The sequence below is a fragment of the Solea senegalensis genome, linkage group LG6, assembly GCF_019176455.1.
Source record: "Solea senegalensis isolate Sse05_10M linkage group LG6, IFAPA_SoseM_1, whole genome shotgun sequence".
Classification (NCBI taxonomy): domain Eukaryota; kingdom Metazoa; phylum Chordata; class Actinopteri; order Pleuronectiformes; family Soleidae; genus Solea; species Solea senegalensis.
The window spans coordinates 4889163-4917118 of NC_058026.1; the positions used below are offsets into that span (position 1 = coordinate 4889163).

Below are 27956 nucleotides of genomic sequence, written 5' to 3' on the forward strand. Positions count from 1 at the left end.
CCTGCAGTGTTGCACTCTGGCAGCAGCTCCTCGCACTAACAGAGAGAAGCTGCAGCAGCAGCAGCAGCAGAGCTCCCACGCCCACTGAGGAGGATCCACAGGACTGCTTTCACTCCATCCCTCTCTTCCTCTCTCTTAAATCTGTGCTCAGCATTATCACAAGTGCTGAAGCGTCCTGGTCACCACCTCCAAACAAAGCACCATCCAGAAGCAGAAACTTCACGGCTTCCCTTTCCCTTCCTGCCTCAGGATGTTGGAGCTCGGACCTGAGCGATGGAGGCTGATCTGCTTGTCCCTCCTGTGCCTGTGTCTGTGCCTGCCGAGGGAGCTGAACGCCAGGAGAGCCCCGAAGACTCCCCGCTGCCCTGCCACCTGCTCCTGCACCAAAGACAGTGCCTTCTGTGTGGACACCAAGGCCATTCCCAAGAGCTTCCCTCCTGGAATCATCTCTTTGTAAGTAGAGAAATGCCTTGTGTGTCTTTTACTGTGTCACCCTCAACATTGGCTGTACCCAACGTAGGTATGGTGCAGTGTTTTCACACTGATGCAGAGCAGCCAGAATCATGCTGAACTACAGGTTATGTGGGTAGGTCTGCAGGAGAGCTGAAGAAAGTACAGAAACATTTTTGATAAATGGACAATGAAATGGAAAGCTAAGCATTGGAGGCGGGGGGGGGGTATCCAGGGACTCAAACACAAGGGGCTCGATAAGCACGGGCTGGTGGAGGTGGCCTCATTCTACAAATGAAGAGAAGTAAAGAAGTGAAGAAGGAAGTTGTGCGACCTAGTTTTTTTTTTTAAAAAGACTCAGCCCTCCCTGATATTTAAAGTGCATTAATGTGACGTTTTCCTGAGTCAAGAAGGGATTAAACGGACACCGTTAACTGTCAATGAACGTCGTCTTATCTACAAGGTAACTGATGTTGCTTGTTTGAACAGGACCATGGTGAACGCGGCCTTCACCACGATCCCGGAGGGAGCGTTCTCGCACCTGCACCTGCTGCAGTTCCTGTGAGTGCTGCTGAAATCCACACAACAGAGCTCTCATTCACTCATTAAAAAAACTCTCGCACAACAAGTTAAGTTACCTTCACAGGAAAATACAGTCACACACACACACACTCTCTGTCTCCGGCTGTGACAATGAAAGGACTTGAGCTGCTTGAAATGAATGGTTATTGAAAGCAGTGGTGACATAGCAGTAATAAGTGTAAAGTGGCTCTGTATCAGTGTCGTTGCCAATGACTGACTCCCTTCAGTTTGTGCTCTGCACAGACAAAGGCTTGTTTATCTCCTCAGATGCGATCACGAGAGTGTTTTCATGTGCGCGTGTGTGTGTGTTTGTGTACATTTGGAATGCACTCCTCTTATTGTTCGGAACTTAACGCTTGTGGTTTCCCCCTAAATTCCATACAAGTTTTATGTTGTTTAGACTTAAAATTGCAGGTTATTTTGAGTTCTATAGATCACCTGTAGAAATAGATTTTTTAGATACTTGAACTTAAAACCAGATGCTCGGATATTTCCTTGTCCTGATCATTATTTTCTCCTTTTCTTTTACAGGCTATTGAACTCCAACACATTCACCACCATATCGGATGATGCCTTCGCTGGTCTGTCTCACCTTCAGTACCTGTGAGTGTCTCAGTGTCGGATACTGAATGAAAAATAGGACTATCTGTAAAGGAATCTTCCGTACGACTTCATGACAAAGACAAAAACAAAACTCCTCTTCATGTGCTTGCTGCTGCATCATTTGATGCTGCACCTCAGTGAGTGAGATCGAGTGATATATATACACAACTGCTGAAAATGACAGTAAGTGTAGGTCGGCTCATTTGTGGATAGTGAATAAAAACCTAAGATTTCAGGGCCTTCAGTGAAAGAAACAGTAAATCTTCCCCTGCTGCATCTGCAGAGTGATGAAGCTGCATATTCTGTAATTGATGAGCTTTACAAAGTAGTTAGCTTAGAGAGGGTTCTTCTCTCTCTCTTTCTCTCACTGTGTGTGGCTGCAGCATCAGGCCTCACTGCATCACTGCCATTATGGTTGCTACTCGCTGTGAATGCTAATAAAGTCATATTTTCGTAACAGCAGATGGATGGAAACATTATGCACATCCACAGCTACGATTATGATCATTTTATCACATCCCTTAAAGCCAAGAGATTCACCTTTACCATTAGAAATTATCTCTTATCTCTTATCTCTATCTATCTATCTATCTATCTGCTAGCATGCTATCATTTTAGCTAGCAAGCTAACATAATTAAATAAACAAAGACAAACAAAACACTATCAGCTAGCAAGCTAACATAATTAAATAAACAAACACAAACAAAACACTATCAGCTAGCAAGCTAACATAATTAAATAAACAAACACAAACAAAACACTATCAGCTAGCAAGCTAACATAATTAAATAAACAAACATAAACAAAACAATATCTATCTATCAGCTAGCAAGCTAACATAATTAAATAAACAAACACAAACAAAACACTATCAGCTGGAGAGCTAACATAATTAAATAAACAAACATAAACAAAACACTATCTATCAGCTAGCAAGCTAACATAATTAAATAAACAAACATAAACAAAACACAATTAAATCAGCTAGCAAGCTAACATAATTAAATAAACAAACAAAAAGCTATCTATCTATCTGCTAGCATGATATCATTTTAGATAGCAAGCTAACATAATTAAATAAACAAACATAAACAAAACGCTATCTCTCTCTCTATCTATCTATCTATCTATTTATCTGTTACCATCACTGTGTGTCATGTGATCACTTTCTTCTCTCCCCAGGTTCATTGAGAATAATGACATTCAGTCTCTGTCAAAGTTCACCTTCAGAGGACTCAAATCACTGACTCATCTGTGAGTATTTCCTCAGGCTAAGATGATAAAGACGGTTTCTTTGCCAATTATAGACGATGAAAACATTGTCTTCTTCCCCCCCAACACACAGATCCCTTTCAAACAACAACCTGCAACAACTGCCCAGAGATCTGTTCAAACACCTCGACATCCTCACAGATTTGTAAGTGTGCCGACACTGAAGTTTAAAACAACGGCTCGACGTCTCCCAGAGCTTTGACCCTGCAACCTGTCTCTGTAAAACACTGGTTTACTGGAGTCTCACAAGGGTTTAGTGGACAACCACACTCTTCTGGCTCGAGTGTGTGGTTTGTTTCTGAATCAGATTGTGCAGATTGATTTATGTGTGTGGGTTTTTTTTACCCTTTGTGTTGTGTGTTTACTGTGTAAGTGTAGATTATGTGACTTTACAGTACGTTTACTATACAGTACACAAACACGTAAAAGGAATGGGTGAGGTATAATCTGCCAGATATTAGCCTCATGTACGAAACAATGTGATTTTGTGGCAAAATAAAAGGTTTACGTCAAGATGGGAGCTGCAATCACTTTTTGGCAAGTGGGAATGCATATTTTATGAGTTGTACTGGTTCTTTAAGTGTATTCCAACAAGTACAAGTGCAACAAATCACGTTATGGCTTGTAGTGGTCCTTTAAGTGTATGCCAAAAAGTAAAAATTACTGGGTGAGGTATAATCTGCCAGATTGTAGCCTCATGAATGAAACCAAGTGATTATGAGGCAAGAGAACCCTTAAGGTCACAAGGTCAGAGTTGCAATCACTTTTTGGCAAGTGGGAATGTACATTTTATGAGTTGTACTGGCTCTCTAAGTGTATTCCAACAAGTACAAAGGACTGGGTGAGGTATAATCTGTCAATTATTAGCCTCATGATTGAAATTAAGTGATTTTAGGGCATAAACTTGTGTTTTTCCGTGTGTTACGCAGAGACCTGCGTGGGAACTCTTTTCGCTGTGACTGTAAAATCAAATGGTTGGTCGACTGGATGGAGAAGACCAACACGTCTGTTCCTGCCATCTACTGTGCCAGCCCCTTCGAGTTCCAGGGACGCAGAATCCAGGATCTCGTGCCACGAGACTTCAGCTGCATCAGCGCAGGTTTTGCTTTTATACTTTCTGTTCTGAACATTTTAATAATTTCAGTTACATTGAAACTGAGCTCACACAATGCTGATGAAGCCCATATGAGCCTTTCTGTGTTTCTCAGTATAGCAGTATTTTTGTTTTTCTGTCTGTGGCTGTACTGAGAGTGACACACTGTATGTCACATGTTATACAGTTGGACTATGGCTACAACGTGCCAAGAAGCACCCATGAAAAGTTTTAGATTCTACTGCTAAAAATAAGCCTGCATTTGTCAATTAAAGCTGCTGCTGTTCCTGCACCACGCAGCTCCAAGTTTCTAGCCGCCGTCTGGGTAATGCTGCATGTACAACACATAAAAGAACATAGAAATAAATATCTTATGTCTCGCACAGCAGAAGGCAAAGAGCTCTCTCCACAGGGAATGATGTGAGTTCCGCACTGTTCTTTCTTCCTGCAGATTTTGCAGTTTATGAAACCTTCCCTTTCCACTCCGTGTCTGCGGAGTCCTATGAGTTCGGTGGAGATCAGTATGTGGCCTTTGCTCAGCCTGACACAGGCTTCTGTGCCGTGTATGTTTGGGATCACGTGGAGTTGGTCTTTAGGAAGTTTCACAACATCACCTGTAAGTTGCTACTGTATGACAATCTGAACTGAAACGTTTTCACGAGAACACGGATCGTGATTTGCATTCGTGGGTGTTTGTGTTGCAGCTCGCTCGGCTGTGTACTGCAAACCTGTGGTGATTAACAACACACTTTACATGGTCGTGGCACAACTTTTTGGTGGATCCCATATCTACAAGTGAGACTTGATCTTTAATCTTTAAAGCTCATCTGTTAACGTGGAAAATTGCCTGAAATTTCGTTTATAGGCATTAAATATTACAAAGGGACAATAAAAACAAATAAGTAAAATAAATGCCAAAGTGTAAAAGTATGAATGTTTTATATATACAGTATATACATATATATATTATTAAAGGTCTGGTGTGTAAGAAATAGTTACCTCTTTTTTAACAAATTATTAAATTATTAATTATTATTATTTATTATTAACAAATCACCCCTCCCTTTCCCAAGAAACTATATTCTTCTTCAATAGCTGGTTTATCTCTTCAGGCTGCTGTATGGACCATTAATCAGGTCCATTGTCTAAAGCCATGGTTCTCAAACTGTGGCACGTGTACCACCAGTGGTGATACTTGGAGGAAAATCAGAAATACTGTTCTACTGTATATAAACCAGGGTATGTGATCGGAGTGGAGCTGAGGAATTCTGACAGGAGGAAAATAAATGAAATAATAATAATTAGAGTTTCTTTATCTCTCGCTCCATCTTAACCTAATTCCACTATACCAGTGTGCTAAGTACAGTATATGTGAGGAAGAGGAGGGTGATAAGCTGTTTCTGTGCCTGTGAAAACCTTGGTCTGTTTACACTACTGTGATTTAACGTTGGTGATAATGGTGTTGTTTCAAGAGCTCAATGTTTTATTTATAAGTTTGAGAACCACTGATCTAAAGTACACATAAAAGGTTTATTCTAGTGCTACAAAAATCACATGATTTTTATTATACACTTACTTGTGGATGGTATATTTAATTCTGGCTAATAAAACTGCCTTAATGTTACGTAAATGGTCCATTATGTCATGTACTAATTATTGACTAGCGTGCCAAGTTCAGAGTCTATACTCAATAAAGCAGATTCTCCAAAAAGAACTAATACACTGCATGAATACTGTGTTATCTCAGGTGGGAAGAAGGCCCACTGCGCTTTGTGAAGATCCAGGACATAGACACCACTCGCGTGAGGAAGCCGAACTTCGTGGAGACCTTCCAGATAGACGAAGAGTGGTACTTTGTGGTCGCAGACAGCTCCAAGGCGGGCTCCACCAGTATTTACCGCTGGAACAGCAATGGCTTCTACTCCCACCAATCCCTCCATCCCTGGCATCGGGACACTCATGTGGAGTTTCTCGATGTGGCGGGAAAGCCTCACCTCATCCTGTCCAGTGCTTCCCAACCACCGGTTGTATACCAGTGGAGCCGAAGCCAGAAGCAGTTTGCTTTCTTCACCCAAATCACTGAGCTGCCGGACGTTCAGATGGTTAAGCACTTTGTGGTGAGGAGAGTGCTTTACCTTTGCGTCACGCGCTTCATTGGCGACTCGAAGATCCTCCGCTGGGAAGGTCAGCGTTTCACAGAGATCCAGACTCTGCCGTCTCGTGGCTCCATGGCCGTGTATCCTTTCACCGTGGGCCTCCACCAGTACCTCATTCTTGGAAGTGATTTCTCCTTCTCCAGGGTTTATCTGTGGGATGACCTCACGCAGCGTTTCCAGCCCTTCCAGGAGCTCAACATGAGGGCCCCGAGGTCGTTCAGCTTGGTGACCGTCGACAACAAGGACATTCTGCTGGCTGCTACCTTCAAAGGCAACACCCTGGCCTACCAGCACCTGGTGGTGGATCTCAGCGCCAAGTAGACGTGTCGCTGTACAAGTAATGTGCCAAAAACAACGTGTCTAAGCCATGTAATGAAAGATTTGTTGTTTCACTTGTTGTTTTAAGCGAGGAAACTAATTCAATTATGCACTATCCCTTCAAATCTGAGTGAATGCCAACATGGATTCTGTGCCACTGTCATATTACTGCTTCTGTACAGCCAACCACACAGGCCTGTTATTTTTCAAAGTATTGTGTTATATATTGTACTTTACTGACTTTAGAATTGTGTGCATGTGCACCTTATTCACTGGATGAGACTGGAAATGATAACTAACTTTAAAACTATGACGATTTTGTAAGTTACACAGTGAAGTTTAACAGTTCACATTTTGCATGATACAAATAATGCAGTTTGCATGTTCTCCCTGTGTGTGTGTGTGTCTCCTCCGGGTTTAATGAATAAAGATGGGTGGATGGACAAATAATGCAACTATTCCAAATAAGCAATACTTAAAAATCCTTGATCATGTATGTCTTTATATTTGAAATATTACTTCATTTAACCCTGACTTCGCCAAGCATGCCACTAGGAAAGGTGGGAACAATGTGATAACAAAGTGTCCAATACCTAATGCATCAATAAATCTGAACTGTCCCTTTAAGATTTGTTTTTCAACAATAACATGGGATCAGAGCTGATCTGGGACATGAGTGAATTAAACAAGGGACCCCAAAATTAACTGAAAATGTGAACCTATTTGTCTGTTTAGTGTAATGCTTTGTATCGTGGCTTGTTTGTTTTGATAGAAAATGGGAATGTGTGGGAGCTATGAGATTAAGGAATGTATATAAAAGTTCTATTTAAAAATTGTTTTTTTGTGGCATCTTCTTTGTAATGTTTGATCGTTGCTATGTACCATCTTGGAGAATCGCATCTAATTTGAACAGCCGACTGTTGCCACGGATTTGTTTGCCTTTTTGCAGCGCTTCGATTTCTTCTCTGAACTGTTGTCTTTAGCTGAACTGAATTATCTCCGTCTCTGCAGCGTCCAGATCATCCAAGGTAAGTGATTTCCGTTCTGTTGTCATCTTGGATTTTTCCATGTGCTGTTTTAGTTTTAACTTTTGCCTTTCTGGGTCCCTTTCAGTTTGACTGATTGTTCTTGAGAACTCAAAGTTTCCTTTGCCTTTAAAATCCAGGCAATCGACCTCTTTAGTTTATTCTAGTCCGAGTGGTTGTTGAACAACTTATCCATTGGGTCCACGTTCTCTTTGACCTTGAAAGCATTGACTGTAACTGTGGTTTTGATCTCCGGATCATCTTGAAGGCTTTCATTCCTTTTCACAGGTTGTTTTGGCCAATTGCCTTCAGTCCAGTCCATTAATCCATGTTCCTCCTTTTATCAAACTCTTGGCCTTCAGGCCCCTGCTAGCTTGATCTGCAGGATTTTCTGCGGCCCCAATGTAGCCCCACTGAGAAGGCTTGGAGGCTTCTAGCAGTAGATAGGACACAGTGCCGTATGTATACACTGAGGCATCTGAGAAATGATGTAGACGGGCTGTGACTGTACCTCCGAAGTCTGAAGGTTTCAAACATCTGTTTACATTGAAGTTGGAAAGGTGAGCAACATCTTCTTTCCATCTTTTCCAGTCTTCAGCATGTTTTTCGTGTTGCTCCTTACAAAGCTCTGTCATTGGACGTTTAGTGGGCAAGACGACTGGAGCCAGGAACCCGAAGCGGTCATAGATTGAGTTTATAGTAGATAAAATACCCTGTCTTGTAGCTTAATGCTATAGGTCAGCCTTTTTCAAACTGGAGGGCGTGGAGAGTTCTGTTTTTTTTTGTTTTTTTTAAGTCCTAACTAAAGTTTAGCAGGCGGAACTTTTGGTCTTGCTGTAAGCTGAAGTCATTTAAGTGACGTACCACAACAAAACCTACACTGGTGACAAGGTTTGGATAATAGAGAAGTTTCTGAGGGGAAAAAAGAAAACTGTGCAACTAACAACAAGCCAACGTCAGCCGAACGGAACAATGACCAAAACCCAAGAGCAGAAAATGCCACCAAAGACCTCTCTGTGTGTTGTCTCAAAACATTGGCAGGGGACAGCCAATTTAATTTGTAAAGTATTCTTTGCTATACAAATGTATTTATTGTTTAAAAATTATAGTTATAATTGCATATTTCATGTTTTTATTTTTAAAAATTGCTTTCTCACAAAGCAATATTGAGGTTATTTGTATCGCTGAAGCAAAAATGTTGCGGGGCCCCCGGGAAATTTGTTCCTCCAAAGGGGGCCCCAACAGAAAAACTTTGGGAACCAGTGCTGTAGGTTCCTAACAGACACCTGTTAGAACTTGTGATAGACACACACCAGGTACATGTTGATGTAGAATTCTGACCCTGACGTGATTTGAACACGCAACCTTCTGATCTGGAGTCAGACGCGCTACCGTTGCGCCACAGAGTCTGTTACACATCTAAAACATATCAGAAAGGTTAGGTCTAAACCCAGAATATTTAACTTCAACAGCAGAGGCCGACAGAGGCTTGTTGCATGAATGGGGTGAAATCTGCCGTCTTGGATTTAAATTAAAAGTCAGTAAAATTAAATTAAAATAAATAAACTAACATAAAATATAATCTAACTAACTAACTACAGGGGGATCTGTCAATCGTGAGATAAGGATGGAAGAGACCTGACTTTCAAGTTGTAGAAAGGACATAACAGTATGTTGCCTCTAATGCATTTATGTCAAGTATCTGTAATGTTTGCTTTAAAATAATTAATTAATATGTGTTTTAGTTAAAAATGGCAGTGACAGTGGAGTTGCTGATGACATCACTTCCTGCAAAATCACCTGTGTAAGTTAATTTCCTGTCGTATCCCTCTTTCTGGTTGCTCTGAGGATGAGGCTAAGATGCTGTACATGCTCTGAATGCAATCCATAGCCATCCACTGTGAGACATTGTTCAGGCAATGCCGTAAGTGTATATGTTTGATGTTCAAGGTGTTGAAAAGCATTAATGGCAATAGTTTTATAGTACAAAGACATTTTTGCCTATGTTACTTTAATGTTAGAAAACATCTTGCTGGAGTTAATCATTGTTACTCAATGTGACTACAAATATGTAAATTCATATTTTCAGTTGTTTATAATGCGATATTTACTTAAACGCAGATTGTTTTTATATGTTTGTTTCTTTATTTACAGTTTTCAACACATGTCAGTGAAGATATCTGAGAGTAAACGGTCAACTCCACTTCGGGGTTATTACATTATCGGGGATTTATTACATTATCAGGTTCTACACACGCGTCTAATGCAGTCAATGTTACTGCAGTTTTGGCTAACGTTAGTTAAAGTGAAGCTTTTTTTTTTCTCCCTAATGTGTGTGTGGCAGTACTTAGTTACGTAACTTGACGGGGTTGTCTCAGTCACGTTAAACTAAAATAACTATTCAGCAGGTGTTGTTATAAACACAGAGTTTCTGATAGGGGTGGGCACTGAAACTTGATATTTAACGAGTACCGGGCTCTGTTAAATGATAAAAGATGTTACTGGTACATTTCAGTAACTATCATCATCAAATCTTACGATGCAAACCCTGGCAGACTTGTTGGTGTGTGCTGTGCTTGCTCATACGTACATTATACACATATACATCATTACATGATAATAATAGTGTATGAGTTATGTCCCAGCAGATGACACCAGGTGTTGTCCTGTGTACTTGGTTAAGAGGACAGTGATTTTATTTAGTCAGCCTGTCTCTTCCCCAGTCATCAGTCTGATTACACTGCGTGTATTTTGACTTGTGAAGCAAACAGCACTCTATTGATGGGTCCTTTGTTACTTCACCCCAAGGAAAAGGAGTGAAATATTGTTTTTGGTCGCTCTGTGCTTCCGCACTTGCCAATATGAGTTACAGAGGCTTGTTAGAGTTTGTGACGGACACTGGCCAAGAATTTTGACCCTGACGTGATTTGAACACGCAACCTTCTGATCTGGAGTCAGACGCGCTACCGTTGCGCCACAGAGTCTGTTACGCATGTTGCTAACACTACTATTTTGTTTTAGCTTGTCTTGAAGCTTCATTTAAACACACCATGATAAAGTGAGAGTTTCAACGCGTCAGTGTCCTGTCGGTTAGTGACTCTTCTGAATTGTGACTCAGCACACGGTAACAGGGATTAACGGCTAATAAACGAGCTAACGTCAGTTCACACATCATTACAAATGTCCAATGCCACCGGGATGACGCGGCTCCCAGACTGCATGTTCTTCCACTTGTCTCAAAACATTGGCAGGGGACAGCATTTGTATTGTTAAAACAAAAAAATTAATTGCACAGCAAATGATTGATATTTGTTAAGTATTCTTTGTTATCCAAATGTATTTATTGTTTAAAAAATGACACTATCATGGTTATAATTGCACATTTCGTATTTTTATTTTAAAATTGCCTGCTCACAAAGCAATATTGAGGTTATTTGTATTGCTAAAGCAAAAAAGTTTGCGGGGCCCCCGGGAAATTTCTTCCCGGGCCCAACAGAAAAAGTTTGGGAACCACTGCTATAGGTGAATGTATCTGTACCTCACTGTATGCCAAGATCCACACCAGGCACATGTTTATGTAGAATTTTGACCCTGACGTGATTTGAACACGCAACCTTCTGATCTGGAGTCAGACGCGCTACCGTTGCGCCACAGAGTCTGTTACACACCCAAAACATATCAGAAAGGTTAGGTCTAAACCCAGAATATTCAACTTCAACAGCAGAGGCCGACAGAGGCTTGTTGCATGAATGGGGTGAAGTCTGCCGTCTCGGATTGCCTTGTTTTTTCAGGAGAAAGCAGCAGAACTACTCCAGGCCTACAAGAGCAGTGAATTTTTGTGTGGCTCCATCCTGTCATTTCACGAGCACTGTGTTCTCTCCCCTAAGTCTGTGTGGATAATATGCATGCATGTTTTATAACATTATGCATTTTATAACATTACAATGTTAACCCACTAAATTAATTACAATATACGACGTTAGTTACCGCATATATTTCGGTCAGTGTTACTGCGGTTTTGGCTAACGTTAGTTCAACTGAAGTTTCTTTTTTCTCCAAAGTAACGTTAAGTTGCTGTCAGTGTTTAAGTAACACTTTGGCAGCCCCCTAATGTGTGGCAGTACTTGGTTACGTAACCAGACGGTGCACATATTTATGTACATTGCCCAAGAATTTTGACCCTGACGTGATTTGAACACGCAACCTTCTGATCTGGAGTCAGACGCGCTACCGTTGCGCCACAGAGTCTGTTACGCATGATGCTAACACTACTATGTTGTGTTAGCTTGTCTTGAAGCTTCATTTAAACACACCATGATAAGGTGAGAGTTTCAACGCGTCAGTGTCCTGTCGGTTAGTTACTCTTCTGAACTGTGACTCAGCACACGGTAACAGGGATTTACGGCTAATAAACGAGCTAACGTCAGTGGTCAGTGCTGCCTGGTGTGGACACGGAGTGAAGACCCGGGTTGGGTTCCAGTTTACAGTTCACACATTATTACTCCTATTGTAACCAGGATTGTTGTCAGTATTATATACAGACTGTCAGGTTATACACTTCACACCTTCACGCAGTATTTATCGCATACCAGGGATCATGGATCAGTTTGTACAATAAATATTTCAGTTTGCAGCAAATGCAGACTGTTTTTTTTGAACAGCCAATTCTTCAACTCGATATTTAACAAGTACCGGGCTCCGTTAAATGATAAAAGACATGCCCAGACACGAACGACACGAAACAGCTTTTTTTGATAATGTCAGTAATGGAGTGGCAAAATAAGTGGTACAAAAATAGGCCACAAGGTTAATCCATTACTTTAATTCAATAATAAGAAATATAGGAAGAGTGCAATACAAGACAATGTAATTTTACGGTATACTAACCAGGTCATACCAATTTAAACAGCCCAATCTATATAGCATTCAACTGCTTTATGTGATTTTACATAGAAGTAACCAAACATCTGTCATGAAGTTCACAGACTCATTTGGTGTAACTTCATGTTCATTTATTAAGGAGCTACATTGCTAACAGGCTATCCAACACAAACAAGCTAGCATACTACTGAAAGCAGAAAAACTAATCCATGCTTTTATCACTAGCATGTTAGACTACTGCAATGCATTTTTTTAAGGGTCTCCCCAATAAACATATAAAGAAATTGGAACTCTGTTGCTAGACTTTTAACTAAGACCAAGAATAGAGAGTACATCACCCCTGTGTTAGCTGAACTGCACTGGCTCCCTGTTTTGTATAGAATTCATTTTAAGGTTATGCTAATTACTTACAAAGCTCTGAATGGCATAGCACCTTCATATACGTCTGATAAAAGAGGTTATAGTTAACTCATCTTTCTCAGATTACTCTCCATTTGCCTGCTGCTCTGATATGTTGCTGACTGGCATGTAAACAGCCACAACAACAAAGAGAAATGACGGATTCTTTTATTATTGTGTTCTAAACGTAAAGCACTTTGAGCTGCATTCTGTGTGTGAAAGGTGCTATACAAATAAAGCTCATCATTAACTCGCTCCCCACTTCTCTGAGCCCACAGTGCACATAGTGACATCTTGTGGTGGAACACAAACATAACAACTGCGTCACATCACAACATCAGAAACAAGTTTGCTCTCCTGCCCTTTTGCATTTATTTTTTTTATTAAATTTTCCTCTCAGTAACTTGCGAGATTTAAAATGTAGTGAAGTTCAATCATTCCAAAAAACATACTCAAGAAACTACATTTATATCAGGAGTCAGGCATCCATTTTGGACCCCGATAGATTTACTCACAATGGACAAACTCATCATCTTTTTGACCTTTGATGCAGACTGATGGCTGCATAGATTCCCCCAAACACACATGGAAAGAAATTATGAGGTGAGAGACATTCTCCTGCAACATGCGACTTCGAAATAAACACGACATTTTTGTAAAAATGTCTCTTATTGTAGCGTAAACTGTCATACATACTCCGGAGCAGCAGGGGGCCCTGATGCAACAACAGGCTGTTTACCAACCGCCATTAAAAGGGGAAAGAAGCTGTTGTTATGATTGTCAGTAACGTGGTGTTAGCTTGTCTTGTATCTCAGTTTAAATAAACCATGATAAAGTGAGAGTTTCGCCGCGTCTGCGTCCTGTGAGTTCGTTCTGAGTTACTTCAGAATTGTGACTCAGCACACGGTAGCGGAGATTAACGGCTAACAAACGAGCTAACGTCAGTGGCCAGTGCCTCCTGGTGGCTGGCGTGTGGACACGAAGTGAACCAGACCAGGGTTTGGTTCCAGTTTCACATAATTATTACAAATGTCCGACGCCACCGGGATGACGCTGCCCCCGGACTGGGACGACGACGAGCGGATGAACTTCATGTTCTCCGACTTCAAGGAGAATCGAGACGTGAACACGACGGACTGGGACAGTAAGATGGACTTCTGGACAACTGCGATCCTGAAGAGCTGCAGGGACAGAAGAACCGTGTGTGTCAGTCTGCAGGAGCTCAACAGCATCTTCAGGAGGAAGGAGAAATCCCCCCTGGGCCTGTCCACTGTCCTCCAGTCCATGCTAAGGTCAGGACACTAAAGTGTTCCACCTTCCACTAAAGTTTTACTCAAGTAAAATCATAGAATAGGTTTTAAAACAACTTTAATACCAAACTACATTTGCAACACATACACACGTTAAATTTCAGATTTGAAAAACTACACAAAAGTTCCAGTAGTGTGAGTAATTTAGAGTGTGAGTTACTTTCCTGTTCAGCAGCAGCAGCAGCAGATGACACTAGGTGCCACTCATTAGGTGTCCTCCTGTGGACTTGGTTATGAGGACAGTGCTTTTATTTAGCCCGCCAGTCTCCTCCCAAGTCATCAGTCTGATTCCACTGCCTGTGTTTTGACTTGTGTCAGATGTGGGAAGATCCAGAGGGAGTCAGAGTTTGCTGTAGACTGTGGCTGGGTGTCCTGGGCGGTCGGCCTGCTCCTGGTCAAACCTCTGAAATGGACCTTCTCCTCTCTGGTTGGAAGCAGGCGGCTCTCTCTGGAGGAGTCCTTTGTTGTCATCGAACTTGTCAAGGTTTGATGATGGAGCAATTCAGACGCTCCACAACACAATAATGTCATTGTACTTGAGCCAACACCATTTATATTGCAATACTAAGTATTAAATTCCACATGTATACATCTATACAGCAGGAGCAGCAGTTACATTTGAATTGACTTGTTTTGTTTTTTCAGGAGAAAGCGGCAGAACTCCTCCAGGCGTACAAGAGCAGTGAGTTTGCGTGTCGCTCCCTCCTGTCATTTCACGAGCTCCGCGTTCTCTCCTCTAAAGTCTGTGCTGATGAAAGCACCCTGTGCATGGCTCTACTGCAGCTGCAGAGGGAAAAACAAGTGATGGTGTCACTGCACGAAGGCGAAAAGGTGTGAAGTGTAACCGGACAGTCCACCGACTCCTAATGAAGACTCCACGGAGGTGTCGCAGGGCGGTAATCCTTCGGTCTTTCTGTGTCTTCTTCACAGATTGTTAAATTTCGTCAGCGTTTCAGTATCACTCCAGTCAATGATGTGGACATAGGCGTCTACCAGCTGCAGATCAGTGAGAAGCTGCTGGAGGAGCAGGTGAACAAACTGGGCTTGGAGTCAGACAGGTAAGTCTACTCAAATATGACCTTTATCATTGATCCGTTAAAAGAGTAAAAAGTACTGGGTGCTTGTTAGAGAACAAATCAAGGGTGAATTCAACATCATATCATTATTGAGAATAGTATTAAACATGACATATTCAGAATTAAATTACTCCTTTACTTCAAGCAATGGAGACTGATTGCACTGCATTCAGCTCTATGTTATAAATTTAGCATTATTAGAAGAGGCAACATAGCAAATACAGTATTTTACATAGATACCGGTCTTTTTTAATAATCACATTCTCGTTTAAAACACAAAAATAGAGGACAGTCACATTGTTAGGAATTGAGTATCCTAAGATCTTTCCGACAGTCATACATGCATTACCCCGTGCATTGGATTTTTCATTTTCAAAGCAACAATAGACCTTGTCTGCATCTGTCACATGTGTCACAAACACAGTACTTCATGTTCCTGTATTTAGTCAAAGCAGAGGAGTATTTAGAGTATTTAAAGTGTTTTTAGCCAAATGACTGCTTTACATCAACTTTGTCCAGGTGCAGAGAGGAGGCGAGGGCTCTGCTGCGGCAAGGGAAGAAATCACAGGTTTATACTAATGCTAACTTCTTCTAAATCCAGGTACCCCATAGCACTCAGTCCAGTTAAGTCTTATTCACCATTTATGTTCCAGGCACTAAAGAGTCTGAGAGGCTGCAAGAGGTTAGAAAAGAGAGCAGACAACTTGCTTGCCAGTTTGGAGACGATCCGAGGAATCCTGGAGAGAATAGCCCAGTCGCAGACGGATAAGACGGTAATAAACCTCCCTGTATCAACACTCTGTGACCAGGTTTGCTGTCCGTACTTAATGCGTGCGATGACCACGTGTGCAGGTGATGCAGGCGTATCAGGCTGGAGTGTCTGCCCTCAGGCTCTCTCTGAAGGATGTGACTGTGGAACGTGCAGAGAACCTCGTGGATCAAATCCAAGAGGTACCTGTTTACGTTTTTTACTTTAAAAACGAATGTAAATGGATGTTTTCACGCCAGCATCTTCATGCAACCTTTCTATTTTTTGACCAGTTATGTGACACCCAAGATGAGGTGAATCAGACTTTATCCAGCGGTGTGTCCAGCGCAGGTATGTCCTTCTGTCACTTTTTACTTTTATTCAATGAGTTCAGCCAAAACAAGCTGTTTATTTATGCATATATTCATGTATGTATACTACATGTGCCCAAATGTGTACATATTATACAGCGCTACGTGATATAATCTCATTTTCCATGCGATGAAAGTCTCATTGGAATGTTAAATGTATTGAAACAAATATGCAGAGATTGAATATTTATAAAGAAGATTATGCTTTGATCAGCCACGACATTTGAGTCTGTGTCAGTGTCAATTAAGAATATATTGAATAGCCACTAGGGGGTGACTCCACTACTTTTCACTCGATTTATAAAGTCACTAAACATTTTCCTGAGGAGTTCAGTCGCTCTTCTGTGAGCTTGCCACATGAGAGCTGATGTTGTGTATGTCTTTTACAGATGTGGACCTGGATGATTTGGAGGAAGAACTGAAAGCCTTGTTGGACGAGTCGAAGCCCGATTTACCCGAGGTTCCGAAAAACCCTGTGCGACCCTACGTGGGGCCTGGCCTCTCCGTGGACGAGCTGTCCAGCTTGCTGCCCGCTGTCCCTCACTGTCCTGTCAACGTCACCACTGAGCGGCTGGAGGACGAGCTGAGCCACTTGACTCTCACCGATTCAGGTTTGTTGCTTCGCAAGTGATAGAGAATCCTCTACAGATGGCACATAAATGTCTAACGCGGTCACCTCTGTACTCAGGAGTTGGAGTGAAGAAAGCACCGTCGCCTGCCAAGAGACTAGAGCCTGTGCAGTGACGACGTCACCGAACGTACGAAAAAGGTCTCTGCATTAACATATCTTGTTTGGGCCACACTTTTAAACAAATGCACTTAAGTAGAAAATTAGCAGTTGCTAAAAATAAAAGGTGTTTTATAAAAATAAATATCTAAGTAAACTCCTACGTGTGTGTAAAATGATGTAAATTGATCTGGATGGAATTTTAGAAATGCCTATTTTTTAAAATGGCTCTCAATTCATTCTTACAAACAGCAGCATTTCTGGTTTATTGTGATGTATTGATTGAAAGCGTCCGTCTTCTGTAAAATGTAATTAAGTGGCCTTTTTTGAAGTGTAAATATAAACAGAAGGTTGTGCTAAATGTGTGTATGATCAGTCTCACGACATCTTACACAATGTGTGTGCGAACTGAGAAGTTAAATCTCCCGTGAGTTGAACCACACGTGCTTCTCAGAGTAAAGGTTATTTTAATCACTCCTCTGTCTGTGGTGGTGTTTGTTCGGAGCAGATTGTGGAGTTGAGGAGAATCGGTGTCCACTCAGCGGTCGTGGGTGTTGTGTACGTTTTAGTCTTTCTTTTTTTACCGGTGGTAACACTTATGGCGCTTTTCCAGCGGCTCAACTCGTCTCGCCTAAAAACTGTAATGTAAGGGGGAATGTTTCAGCTATAGTACTTGGATTAAACCACTGTTTAATCCAAGTATTTGCAGTGACTGAAATACCTAACTAAATAAACAACCAAGAAACAAAGTAACCAAAGCCAAAAAAAGCACAGCTTTATTGTATTGATTTCCGATACTTCAAGGATGTTAATGTGAAATGCAGATTATGAAGTGATTATATTTGTCATCACATGTTCCCGGTGCCGTTAACTACTGTCGATTTATCAGAGGTGCTTTTGTTCTTTAACAATAAATTAAATAAAAAAAAAAAAATCATTACAAATGCACAGCCTTTATAAAGTACAGATAATATCACAAAATCATGTAACAGCAGTTGTCAAAAATGCCCTCATATCACAAATAACATCGATGCATTTCGTCGAAGCCACTTCTCTCAATGGCCTTCATTGTTTCTCTCCGACACACACACACACACACACACACACTTCCATTCTCTCTGTGACACGCACACACAGTAACACAAACATCCTCCCACTTCGCCGTCCTGCATCCAAACTGTTTTTGCCGTCACTTTGGATTCAATTGCACGTTCGCAGATTCCGCCGACGATAGCGATTTTATACTGATATCACGAGAAGATGAGAGGTTTTCGGAAGCATTTAAGTTTGATTATGTCGTTTCTATCCTACGAGGCGGCAGACATCTTGTTATATAGTTTGTTGTTTATGCCCGGACCTTTGCGGAGGAGACGGTGATATGTCGAGTTAACTACTATAGCCATCACCAACACTACACAGCTTTTGTCGTTGAACCAGTCAAGCAGGCACTGATGCAGATATTTGGCTGAGAGTGTGGTGTGTGTGTGCACCACATGAAGACCCCCGTTCAGACTCCACATCCGTCCAGAGAAATCCCGTCACAAGTGGTGTGATTTGATTTGATTTTTTTTTTTGGAGTACGATTCGGGAGTCTTGTCTCGTGTGAGAGACGGGAAAAGTACTATTCTCACTGTTGCGACATGAATTAAGAATGTTACTGTGATGTAAGGGGGCTGAAAAGTGTCAAAATACTGTGAAACTGCAGCGGCAGGTCAGAGGAGGGGTCCTCTTATGCTTCCCGAAGACTGTATATAAAATGGACATAGTTGTAAATTCACAGACGTCTCCTACAAATAAGCACCAGGTGTCAGTCACACTCGCGTGCGCTGTGCTGTATCGTCTACTTTCCTTGAAATGGGAACACGATTTACAAAGTTGACATGTTCTGAAACTAGTGAGTGAGAAGTTAAGGGACTAATGTCCGTGTTCGAGACGAATTCAGGAAGCACGAGGACCTGACCTTCAGACCTGTGCCTGGTGCAGTCCACTTGTGATCAGGTCACTTTGGTCGGATGTTAACAAGTCTGAATGGGGTTGACGATAAGGTATAAGCAAAAAAAAAAAAAAATCAACATGTGTGTAATACAAGATTTCAATGTTGTTGTATGAGAAACATTTGGCATGCTTTAGAGTAGTCTTTGAAAGGATATTTATGGAATACCATAAACAAAAAGGTGGTGATGTTTTCTTTTTAGATTGCAGTGTTGTGTAAAAAGCAGGCTACACAGTGGGTCAGGCTCCTTCCTGCTCTTGCAGTAGTAGTGTATATACAGTAGATGTGTGTTGTGTGTGTGTGTGTGTGCGTTGATGTGCATGTCAGCATAGCAGTGTCAAACTGTCCTGTCGGCTCCTGAGCGCTTCCGCACGACCTTCTCCTCGCTGACCTGGTCCACGGCCAGCGTCTCCAGCTCTGCCTGCGGCGGAGCCACTGGGGGGTTGCCGTGTGGGATACGGTGTGCGACACCCACGTGAGCCCTGAACTGGCGGTCTCGAGCGGGGCTGTGGCGAGGGCTGGCCATGGCACCCCCCAGGGCCGGGACGGAGGAGCGATCAGAGGCGATGGGAGGGATGACGGCGGGCCGCTCGCGCACGACCTGCGGTTCTGGGGATTCTCTGCCTGCTTGAAGGAAGGGCGTGGGGTCAGGCATGGCATCAACCGTCTCCCGCAAAACCAGACGCCTTCCGTCCGAGCCGACCCGGTACACCTCTGTTAACTCTGGGTGAAGAGGCTGGGAGAGGCTCTTCTTCATGCGGCGACGGGGGGTCTCAGGCTGTCTGTCCTTGGCTGGAGGAGGCGTGGGCTTGTATGAGGCTACTGGACTGACATTGGGGCTGGCTTCAGAGGAGCTGCCAGCTAACAACTTCTTTTTAGTGGCGTGAAGTTGTGAGGTAAGGTAAGCAATGGTGCTTGCTCTCTGCTCGAGCTCCCCGGAGAGAATCGCCAGCTTATGGCTCTTCATCTTGAGCTCCTCCAAATACTTCTTCTCTCTCTCCTTGATGGTGTTTTCCAGGACAGAGATCATGGCGTTCTTCTGCTCCAGGTCCCTCAGCAGCTCCGTGTTCTCCTCCTCCTTCTTCTTCAGCTCAGCCTCAAGCTCCTCACACCTCCTTTGCAGCTCCTTGCAGCGGACCTCGCTGCTGTCTGCACACACAGTAAAAAGACGAGTGAGATCAGCAGCCTCTTACCTGTCTGCACGGATGCATCCTGGCGATACACAGTCAGGTGAGAAACACCGACACCCCCGCACACCCAGACTGGACCGATCATTAGTGCATTAGGTGCAGCCTGTCTGACAGAGACTATATGATCCTATAGAGACTCATTTGCAGTGGACAGATAACATCAGGCTCACGTTACAGCGCTATAGAAAACAAGGGCACCGCTCCTCTGACCTTCATCACTGCTGCCCCACCCTGTTACAGCTGAAGCAACCGTGCCTGCTTCTGTGCCCACATGACAATACAATATATATAGAGTGGTGCATTGGGTCAGTTAAAAAAATCTGTGCTGGAGCCGACAGAGCAAAAGGCTGGGTACACCCTGGACAGGTTTCTCAGTCCCACCAGTGGGTCCAATCTGGCCCCCAGGTACAGATAGCTGTGGTTAAATGTTTTGTGCCTTTGTAAATGGTTAAGACAGGCGTAACACTGTTGAAATTTCACTTGTTTTTCTCAATTACTTAATGTAATGTAAAACAAATGGAAACATTTGGAGTGCTTGTTGTTAATAGGTTATTATGCTATTATTTGACTGGTCCGGCCTACTTGAGATGTGCTGTATGTGGCCCCTGATTTAGAGTGTCCAATTAACCTAATCACCAACCAACCTTAGCTCACTTTATTTATAACATCAGTAAACATAAACCATGTGAGTAAACACCAGTGTGACTGACAGTTGGTATTGTCCAATAGACACCTAGTCACGAATCCAAGAATCCAAGAAAAAATGTCAATTTTCATATACAGTCTGTTGTCATTTACATATATATATATATATATATATATATACATCTCTGTATGTCGTACTTTTTAATGTTTGATTTATACATGTAAATGTCCTAAGGTCAGTCTTCTATATCTTACTGCTTTCTCTTAATTGCTGTTAGACTTTCAGCCCAGCTGGAGCAGCTGAGCCCTGGTGCACCGAGCAGGTTGCAGGCCGTGCATTAGCGCAGTGGCAGATAATCTAATTTCCTGCACTCCAACATTACTCAGATATTATGGGCTGGGCTGGGCTGGACCGTGTTACAAAGCTTCTAACCAACCATGCTGTGACTCCTGGTGAGACGCATCAGTGGGGTCATCAGTAGCCTGCAAATAGGCTAAACTTCATGCAGCCCTTTGGGGGGGGATGACTGTACTAAATCCAGTCCTAAATCACATCAGTGTTGTGACTCCATGTCCCGGCCATGGTAACGTGGGGGAGGGGAAGCTAACGGACTATGTGGGAGTGCCACAATGCAATGCTTTTTAGGTGGGACGTGGGACTTTGTTACCAGGGAACGGATAGAATCCACTGAAGCGAGTCCAGAAAACACAAATTTAAAGCCCTGACTGTTGCATTGTGGTCTGTCTGCTGACAGATTGGGGAGGAAAAGTAATTTAAGCGACTTAAAAATGTGGTGTGGTTGTTGGTGCCGGGAAGCCGGTCTGAGTATTTCAGAAAGTGATAATCAACTAGCATTTAATTGCACAACAGTTGAAGTACCAGGTGTTATTAGGTGTACTGTACCTAATAAAGTGGCTGCTGAGTGTACACCATTTTAAGTATTTCTGAATCAAACAAACACACTAAGGTTTACCTATTGTCATAAACTGGGAAACGATGCGATCTCCCTTGCAAGAGGAATAAGTCGAGTCATACCGCAGTAATGTCGTCAGAAGCTAAACAATAACAACACCTCAGCGACAGTTAAATATTAATGGCTGTTGATGAGAATAAGTCACTGAGTTTTACTGCTTAAACTCATGTGCTTCAGTGTTTTACCGTGTAATGGTGTCTTACCAGAGGGATCGGAGCTTCTCACAGTGAGCTCGTATGTCAGGTCTGTGAAGAGAAAGGAGGGTTACTCACATGTCTGCGCCGTGTGCACATTTCACCCGCACACGCTAACTCGTCCAACAGCAGCGGATGTGTGGTGGGAAACACATCGTCCACTTCTATATGGTGATGTATTCATTTGACAAGATTAGTGAGAGTTCCGCTGTAGCTTTGGTGACAGGTTAGTCAAGGATACACACACGCAAGACCTAAGCCTACTGTGTCTTGTATTTGTGAGAACTAAGTCACCATTTTGCTCATGTTGTACCACTACAGTGATGTCATGTCCCACAAATTTCCCTTTAAATTGTACATTTATATCAATTTTCATTATTAACATGTGCAATTTGCTCTATTGTTTTCAGATATCGCCTAAGAAGGTGAAGAAGGTGCTGGATTTCTACCGGAACATGGCGAGAAGAATTGCAGGTATTTGTGACCACGCTGCTCACCTGTGCATTGCTGTTGCAATCTGCGGATCTCTGCGTGCAGACCCTTTAGGGTACTGGCGTGATCCTGCTGCAGGAACAGCAGGTTCTTCTGTGCGCTATGCAGCTGATTTTCCAAAGTAACGTTTGCCGATGCCATAGCTAACAACGTCAGGACTCACACCAGGGTTTCAACCTACAGAAAAAGAGAAGAGAGTAAACAAGAGACAGGGAGAGAGAGAGAGAGAGAGAGAGCGAGAGAGCAGGCAATAAAAAAGTGATCTGACAAACAGGCTGTTAATTCTCACCCTTTCAGCTAATAGACATCTGGGTTATAGGATGTGCTCCAGTTCTGTGTTGTCAGCAAACTGGCCAACACTATTTGCTTTTAGAAGAAATACTATTTTCTAATCACCACTGGAAAATTAATAAGAATGTGACTGTAATTGAGGTAGAGAAAGTCTTGTTGTAATTTCACGACCGATCACTGAAATGAAGCTGCTGATTTGAGAGCCTGATGTTGAGCAGTGCACATCTGAACAGTGACACTAATCCTATAGACTATACATGGTAATCTAATCACTACACTGTATATATTAAAACATCCTTAACAAACTATCCCCCTTAGCATCAAAGATAGGAAAATTACGTTTTAAACTGGCACATACACAATATTTGCTAATATCAATTAAAACATCTAATGTTGAGACGAAGGATGTCAATAAGCATGAGGAACTATCAGCTGTACAGATGTTTCAAAGAAAAGTATAATTTATTTAGTTTGTTCAGTAAGTTTAGGGCTCGACTCGTGTAAGATAACACGTCTCTTCTTCATTTGCACAGTAAACTTCCATCTCAAAACACACGCTCTGGCTGTTCGGGCTGCGATGGTGGCAATTAAAGTACACGTAAAAGGTTTATTCTAAAACAGTTACAAACAAAGTGATTATCCACTTATACAAAAAAGTATTACACACAGGCCCTTTAAGATTGTTGGTTTATCACTAATATCATAGGGATACAACAGCAACAACATGTTCCTCCACTTGAAAATATCACACACACACATACACCTAACAAAAATCACTGGACACACAAACAGACATCACGATGACACTGCGTGTGGCATGGAGGTTGCCAGTCTGCCTTGCCCCACCCCGCTCATCCCTCTATTCACTGGTCAGCCTTAGCCCCAGAGCGAGAGAGAGAGCAACAATCACACAGTCCCAGCATCTCCACCCTCACAACTGTAATGGGCTGAGAGTTCAGAGCACATTGATCCCAAATCACCCGCCCCCCCCTAAGTGCAGAGCAAGCCTCTCCCTGCACACACACACACTCAGTGTGCTTGAATAAAACATCCCAGCGCTTCTCCTCCTTACATCATCAGCTCACTAGCATGAATAATCCAGTATATCCCATTTCCCTGGACACACTCTCCAGTTTGAGAAGTTGTCTATGTATATTTTTCTTAATTTTCATTTTGTTACAAGAAGGAAAGCTTATGATAACCAAAACACAACAAGAGTGGCCATCACAAATAGAGCAACTGGTGTGCCAGAAAGGATGACGAGATAATCTATTATTGATGAGCAATGTGGTGCTCTTCCGGTAAAGCCTGCGTCGCAAGCATATCTCTCATCCCATCCCTTTCCTAGAATAGCTTTGATGGCTTTCCAGTTGCAAAGACATCACCTCAGTCAAGTTCACAACAGAGCTCAGGCCACAACCCAGAGGTTACAGTAACAGTCTGTTCAGGCACAATGTACAGGTTATATCGACAGTTGTCTGCTCTGAAAGACAGAAAGGTTTTGTCTGGAGCCAGTGTGATGCATCACTCTGTGTCTTCATTTTCCAGCATTTCCCCTCATAGGAAACATAAATAATCAATGAATTGCAGCAACATGAAACAAGAGCTAGTAGCTGAGCTAACACAAGTGTAGCATCCACTGCTTCTCTTTTCTAAATTCCTCTTTAGCCTTTTGATTAATTAACAAGTTGTGAAAATGAGGAACAGTGTTCCCCAAACCTCAAAATTACAATGTCCTCAAATCTTTTGTTTCGTCCACAAATCACATGATATTCAGTTTCTGCGGTTACTTTTATAGAGGAGATACAAAATATTATATAAAAATCAGATTATCAAATGATTAACAATTGATAAATCATTGCAACCTTACATCAAAGGCATTTAAAAACACAATAAGGAAAAATCAACCTACCCCCTCCATACACTGAGCATCAGATAGGGGAAGAAAAGTGACTGAAGTGACTTTAAACATAACATGGTTGTTTGGGCCAAATGGGCAGGTCTGATCTACTGGGATTTTCACAACCATCTCTAGTGTTTACAAAAACGGTCCAATCTATCGAGTCGCAGTTCCCTAAGCAACAATGTTTCTGCCAGAGGAGACTAACAGTAGGAATAACTACTTGTTACAATCTCTACACACACAACATGTTAATAAACCTTGAATCAGGCTGCAGTGGAAGAAGAGCACACCAGGTGCCACTCCTATGAGGTGCAAGTGTCCCCTGCCCTGTACCTAATAAAGTGGCCATTGAATGTATATACCTCGTCAACGATATTTAGTCAAAATAAAAAACTAAAGCAAAAACCAGTGTAACTGTTACAAACACTGGCTGCATTGTAACAGGACACAGAGCTACGTGTTTGCCGGCAGGGACGTTCGATGCTTCAGTTTCAGCACCTGCATTGCGGACAGCACCCACAACCCACGGCTCCTGTTTTTTAAAGCAGCTGCTCGTGGCTCGTGGCTCGTGGCGGACACTGACACGAGCTCATCAGGACTCGAACAGTGGCATCATCGTGGACGTGACGTGACCTTCTTTATCTCGAACCAGAGACAACGTTCATGGTCGTAAATCAAGAAGCACGAGAGGACCAGGCGCGTTCGTTATTGTTGTTTTGTGACCTATTGTGCTGTAGGATGTCATCACCATCATCATCATCATCATCATCATTATCCCGGTGTCCTTGCAGCTAATGCCGTGTTCAAGCAGAAGCTGCTCACTTTCAGCAACCGCAAAGCAAGCAAGCAAGCTAGCTAACCGCTACTTGACAACGTCACACCAAAGCCCCTTTTACAATCCGACACACATTCAGTCACTCACACACACACAAGGAAATGTGGCATTGGCATAATATAATAATATAAACGGCGGTTATTTTGATAAGGGACGTGTTCTGGAAAATTCGGCATACAATTTATTAGTACCGAGGAATGTTTCCCGATTAAAGTGCAAGGTTTATCAACACATCGTTGCACATATTGCTTGCCCTATTTCCACTCCCATTTTAATACATTCATACTTAAATCATGTATTGTGTGACCCTAAGCCTCCTTTATACTGTGTTGTTACAAAAACACCAAAGCAAATGGCTTGTATGTCGAAACCTACCGAGCAATAATAATAATAAAACAAGAGATTCTGAATGTAACGGTTATTTATCTCACAAAGGAGCAGCCAAACCCACTGTGACAGCTACGTCATTCAAGTAAACCTGTTAAACTGGCGCCGAATTAATGAAATAAATGACATGTGTCCGAAAACAGACGCAAACTAACACTAAACAGTGGACATTTTAAAATGTGTTTGAATGAATGAACTTAGCTTTAGCCTCGCTGAAAGGCTAGCGGCGCTTACCTTATTAAGGCTGAAAAGACGCAAACGTCGAGTATTTTATAAGGTTGTAAAAGTGTCGTTGAACGGACGAGCCGCACCTGCTAAGTGCGTTATTCCGCCTTGCGGGACATGTCGGTGCGGCTGTGTGACAGAGCCTCGCCTCGGTGCTCGGTCCTCGGTGAGAGCGCAGAGACTGAGGCGGTGTCACTGTCCTCTCATCTCCCTGAGCTACGAGACAAAATAAAGCGGTGCATGATGGGAAATCAGGGAAAGTATCTTTGGCCTGAAGGCATTTTTAAAAACGACACTTTTTAAAAAAAATTACCTTGTCTTTTAATACCAGCAACAGCTTTTGAAATCTAGAAACTTACAATTAAAAAAAAGATTCCAACACAAGTGAAAAAAGAATTTCCTGACCTTTTAGGACATGAAATTTAGCTCAAACGATTGTCCGGACGTCCTACAGCACCCAGTAACCAGCGTCATCACCATAGCAACAGTATTTGTGAATGGCGATGCATTTACGCCATCTAGTGAACGTTTTGCAATATAGCGTTACTGCAATAATTGTTTTTTTTTTTTTTAAAAAAAAGGTGGGGTGAGAGACCATTTGTGTTGCTTAAAATTCTGATTGTGACGAATGATTTAATGCACAAAAACAAAAAATGTCAGTCCACTGTGGAATGGACAAGGCATAAGTGAACTGAAAAGTGGCTGCTTGGGGCCCCCAGTAACATGTGGAGAAAAAAGCATTTTTAATAATTTAATAAACATTTACTATTTTGATCCTCAGTCATTCAATACTTGAATTTTCACATCATTCATTCTACATTTCAAGGACCAAACAAGCCGTCAGTCGAGAAAATAATCGATGGATCAATCGATTGTGAAAGCAATCAGAGATACATGGGTTATGCTACGGATTTGTAACAATTCTTTCTAACATTTGAGATGTTTTAATGGCTTTTTTTGTTTCATGTAACTTTAGAGAGAGCTTCATAAAGGTATCGCAGCTCTTCATAAGTTACTGTATTTATGTTTACTTTCTATGAGTTCAGGTGTTTATACGATATCCTCAGAGTGTGTTTGCATTTTTCTCTTGCAGAAAACAATCTTCCAGTTGGAAACACTCCCTGCACCAAAGTCCACGGAGAAAATCAGCGATTTTACGTAAAGGGGTTTGTTAATCCACTGCTGCCTCCACAAGTAAGTTTAACCGCGTTATCTTGTCACGTTGATGTTTCTGAATATTTGTTGAGATTTACCTCAGTGCCACATACTTACCAAGACGAGCACGAGTGCAGCAGGAGCAGCTTCTGTGTCGCTGTGCGGTAAAAACACAAGAGTTACTCTATGAACTCTGGTGTGGGAGAATGAAAGGTTTCAGTGAGTCCTTTCATGTCCACTGTGAGTCAAACTGCTTTGATCAAAGTAAAAAAAAATAAAGAAAATACAATAGATAATTGATGGAATTGACTGGGTGGACACCAGAGGGCAATGTTGCTCTTTAATTACAGTGAAGGCCCTTCATCATCATCACCATCATCATAGTGGGGGAAACTCCTCCCATGCTGCGATCACACATCAGTCCTAACGTCAAGATGAAAAATTAAATAATTAATGAATTAATTAAATAAAATGTCCAAAAGTCATTAAAAAGCCCTAAATATCACAGTCCTACAGTCACACATATCATGTCCAATAATTGAGTTCAGGGCCGGCTCTACCTAATTTTGTGCCCTAGGCGAGATTGCTCTGTGCCCCAACACACACACACACACACACACACACACACACACAAATTACACCAGCCAAATGAACAATCAC

General features: G+C 42.2%; 3 protein-coding genes, 1 long non-coding RNA gene and 4 other non-coding genes across 9 annotated transcripts; 3 read left to right on the top strand and 5 right to left on the bottom strand.

Moving 5' to 3' along the window:
- lgi3 (leucine-rich repeat LGI family, member 3) lies at positions 1–7311 on the top strand. The gene is made up of 9 exons (XM_044027593.1): positions 1–453; positions 940–1011; positions 1564–1635; positions 2819–2890; positions 2982–3053; positions 3838–4007; positions 4453–4617; positions 4706–4796; positions 5749–7311. The coding sequence occupies exons 1-9, from the start codon at positions 251–253 to the stop codon at positions 6476–6478; spliced, it is 1647 nt and encodes a 548-aa protein (XP_043883528.1). The 5' UTR covers positions 1–250; the 3' UTR covers positions 6479–7311.
- Positions 7312–8837: 1526 nt separating this feature from the next.
- Positions 8838–8909, bottom strand: trnaw-cca. The gene has a single exon. It is a non-coding gene; the product is annotated as a tRNA-Trp (tRNA).
- Positions 8910–10412: 1503 nt separating this feature from the next.
- Positions 10413–10484, bottom strand: trnaw-cca. Its single transcript has one exon. It is a non-coding gene; the product is annotated as a tRNA-Trp (tRNA).
- A 602-nt stretch (positions 10485–11086) lies between these two features.
- Positions 11087–11158, bottom strand: trnaw-cca. Its single transcript has one exon. It is a non-coding gene; the product is annotated as a tRNA-Trp (tRNA).
- Positions 11159–11676: 518 nt separating this feature from the next.
- On the bottom strand, positions 11677–11748 carry trnaw-cca. Its single transcript has one exon. It is a non-coding gene; the product is annotated as a tRNA-Trp (tRNA).
- Positions 11749–13509: 1761 nt separating this feature from the next.
- Positions 13510–17488, top strand: chmp7 (charged multivesicular body protein 7). The gene is made up of 10 exons (XM_044028516.1): positions 13510–14072; positions 14409–14574; positions 14736–14921; positions 15021–15148; positions 15686–15734; positions 15820–15939; positions 16019–16117; positions 16208–16265; positions 16675–16896; positions 16974–17488. Exons 1-10 carry the CDS (start codon positions 13810–13812, stop codon positions 17027–17029), a joined length of 1347 nt encoding a protein of 448 aa, XP_043884451.1. The 5' UTR covers positions 13510–13809; the 3' UTR covers positions 17030–17488.
- Positions 17489–17762: 274 nt separating this feature from the next.
- ccdc92 (coiled-coil domain containing 92) lies at positions 17763–26593 on the bottom strand. Of its 2 annotated transcripts, none has more exons than XM_044028518.1 (5): positions 26547–26593; positions 26228–26357; positions 22506–22677; positions 22018–22059; positions 17763–20154 (listed from the first exon to the last, which is right to left on the bottom strand). In XM_044028518.1, exons 3-5 carry the CDS (start codon positions 22639–22641, stop codon positions 19343–19345), a joined length of 990 nt encoding a protein of 329 aa, XP_043884453.1. In that variant the 5' UTR covers positions 22642–22677; positions 26228–26357; positions 26547–26593; the 3' UTR covers positions 17763–19342. The 2 variants fall into 2 exon arrangements, with proteins under 2 accessions (XP_043884453.1, XP_043884452.1); XM_044028517.1 differs by having other exon boundaries at positions 26151–26357.
- On the top strand, positions 21828–27839 carry LOC122771147. Its single transcript, XR_006360582.1, has 3 exons — positions 21828–22179; positions 22419–22482; positions 27235–27839. It is a non-coding gene; the product is annotated as an uncharacterized LOC122771147 (long non-coding RNA).
- The last annotated feature ends 117 nt before the right edge of the window (positions 27840–27956 follow it).

Coding starts and splice junctions, on each gene's coding strand:
- lgi3 (XM_044027593.1), top strand. CDS start 251: ATGTTGGAGCTCGGACCTGAGCGATGGAGGCTGATCTGCTTGTCCCTC. Junction 3,054..3,837: donor CTCGACATCCTCACAGATTT/GTAAGTGTGCCG, acceptor TGTGTTACGCAG/AGACCTGCGTGGGAACTCTT. Junction 4,008..4,452: donor CTTCAGCTGCATCAGCGCAG/GTTTTGCTTTTA, acceptor TTCTTCCTGCAG/ATTTTGCAGTTTATGAAACC.
- chmp7 (XM_044028516.1), top strand. CDS start 13,810: ATGTCCGACGCCACCGGGATGACGCTGCCCCCGGACTGGGACGACGAC. Junction 14,575..14,735: donor TTGTCATCGAACTTGTCAAG/GTTTGATGATGG, acceptor TTGTTTTTTCAG/GAGAAAGCGGCAGAACTCCT. Junction 15,149..15,685: donor CTGGGCTTGGAGTCAGACAG/GTAAGTCTACTC, acceptor AACTTTGTCCAG/GTGCAGAGAGGAGGCGAGGG.
- ccdc92 (XM_044028518.1), bottom strand. CDS start 22,641: ATGGCATCGGCAAACGTTACTTTGGAAAATCAGCTGCATAGCGCACAG. Junction 22,060..22,505: donor ATTGCAACAGCAATGCACAG/GTGAGCAGCGTG, acceptor TTCTCTTCACAG/ACCTGACATACGAGCTCACT. Junction 20,155..22,017: donor GAGAAGCTCCGATCCCTCTG/GTAAGACACCAT, acceptor CTGTGTGTGCAG/ACAGCAGCGAGGTCCGCTGC.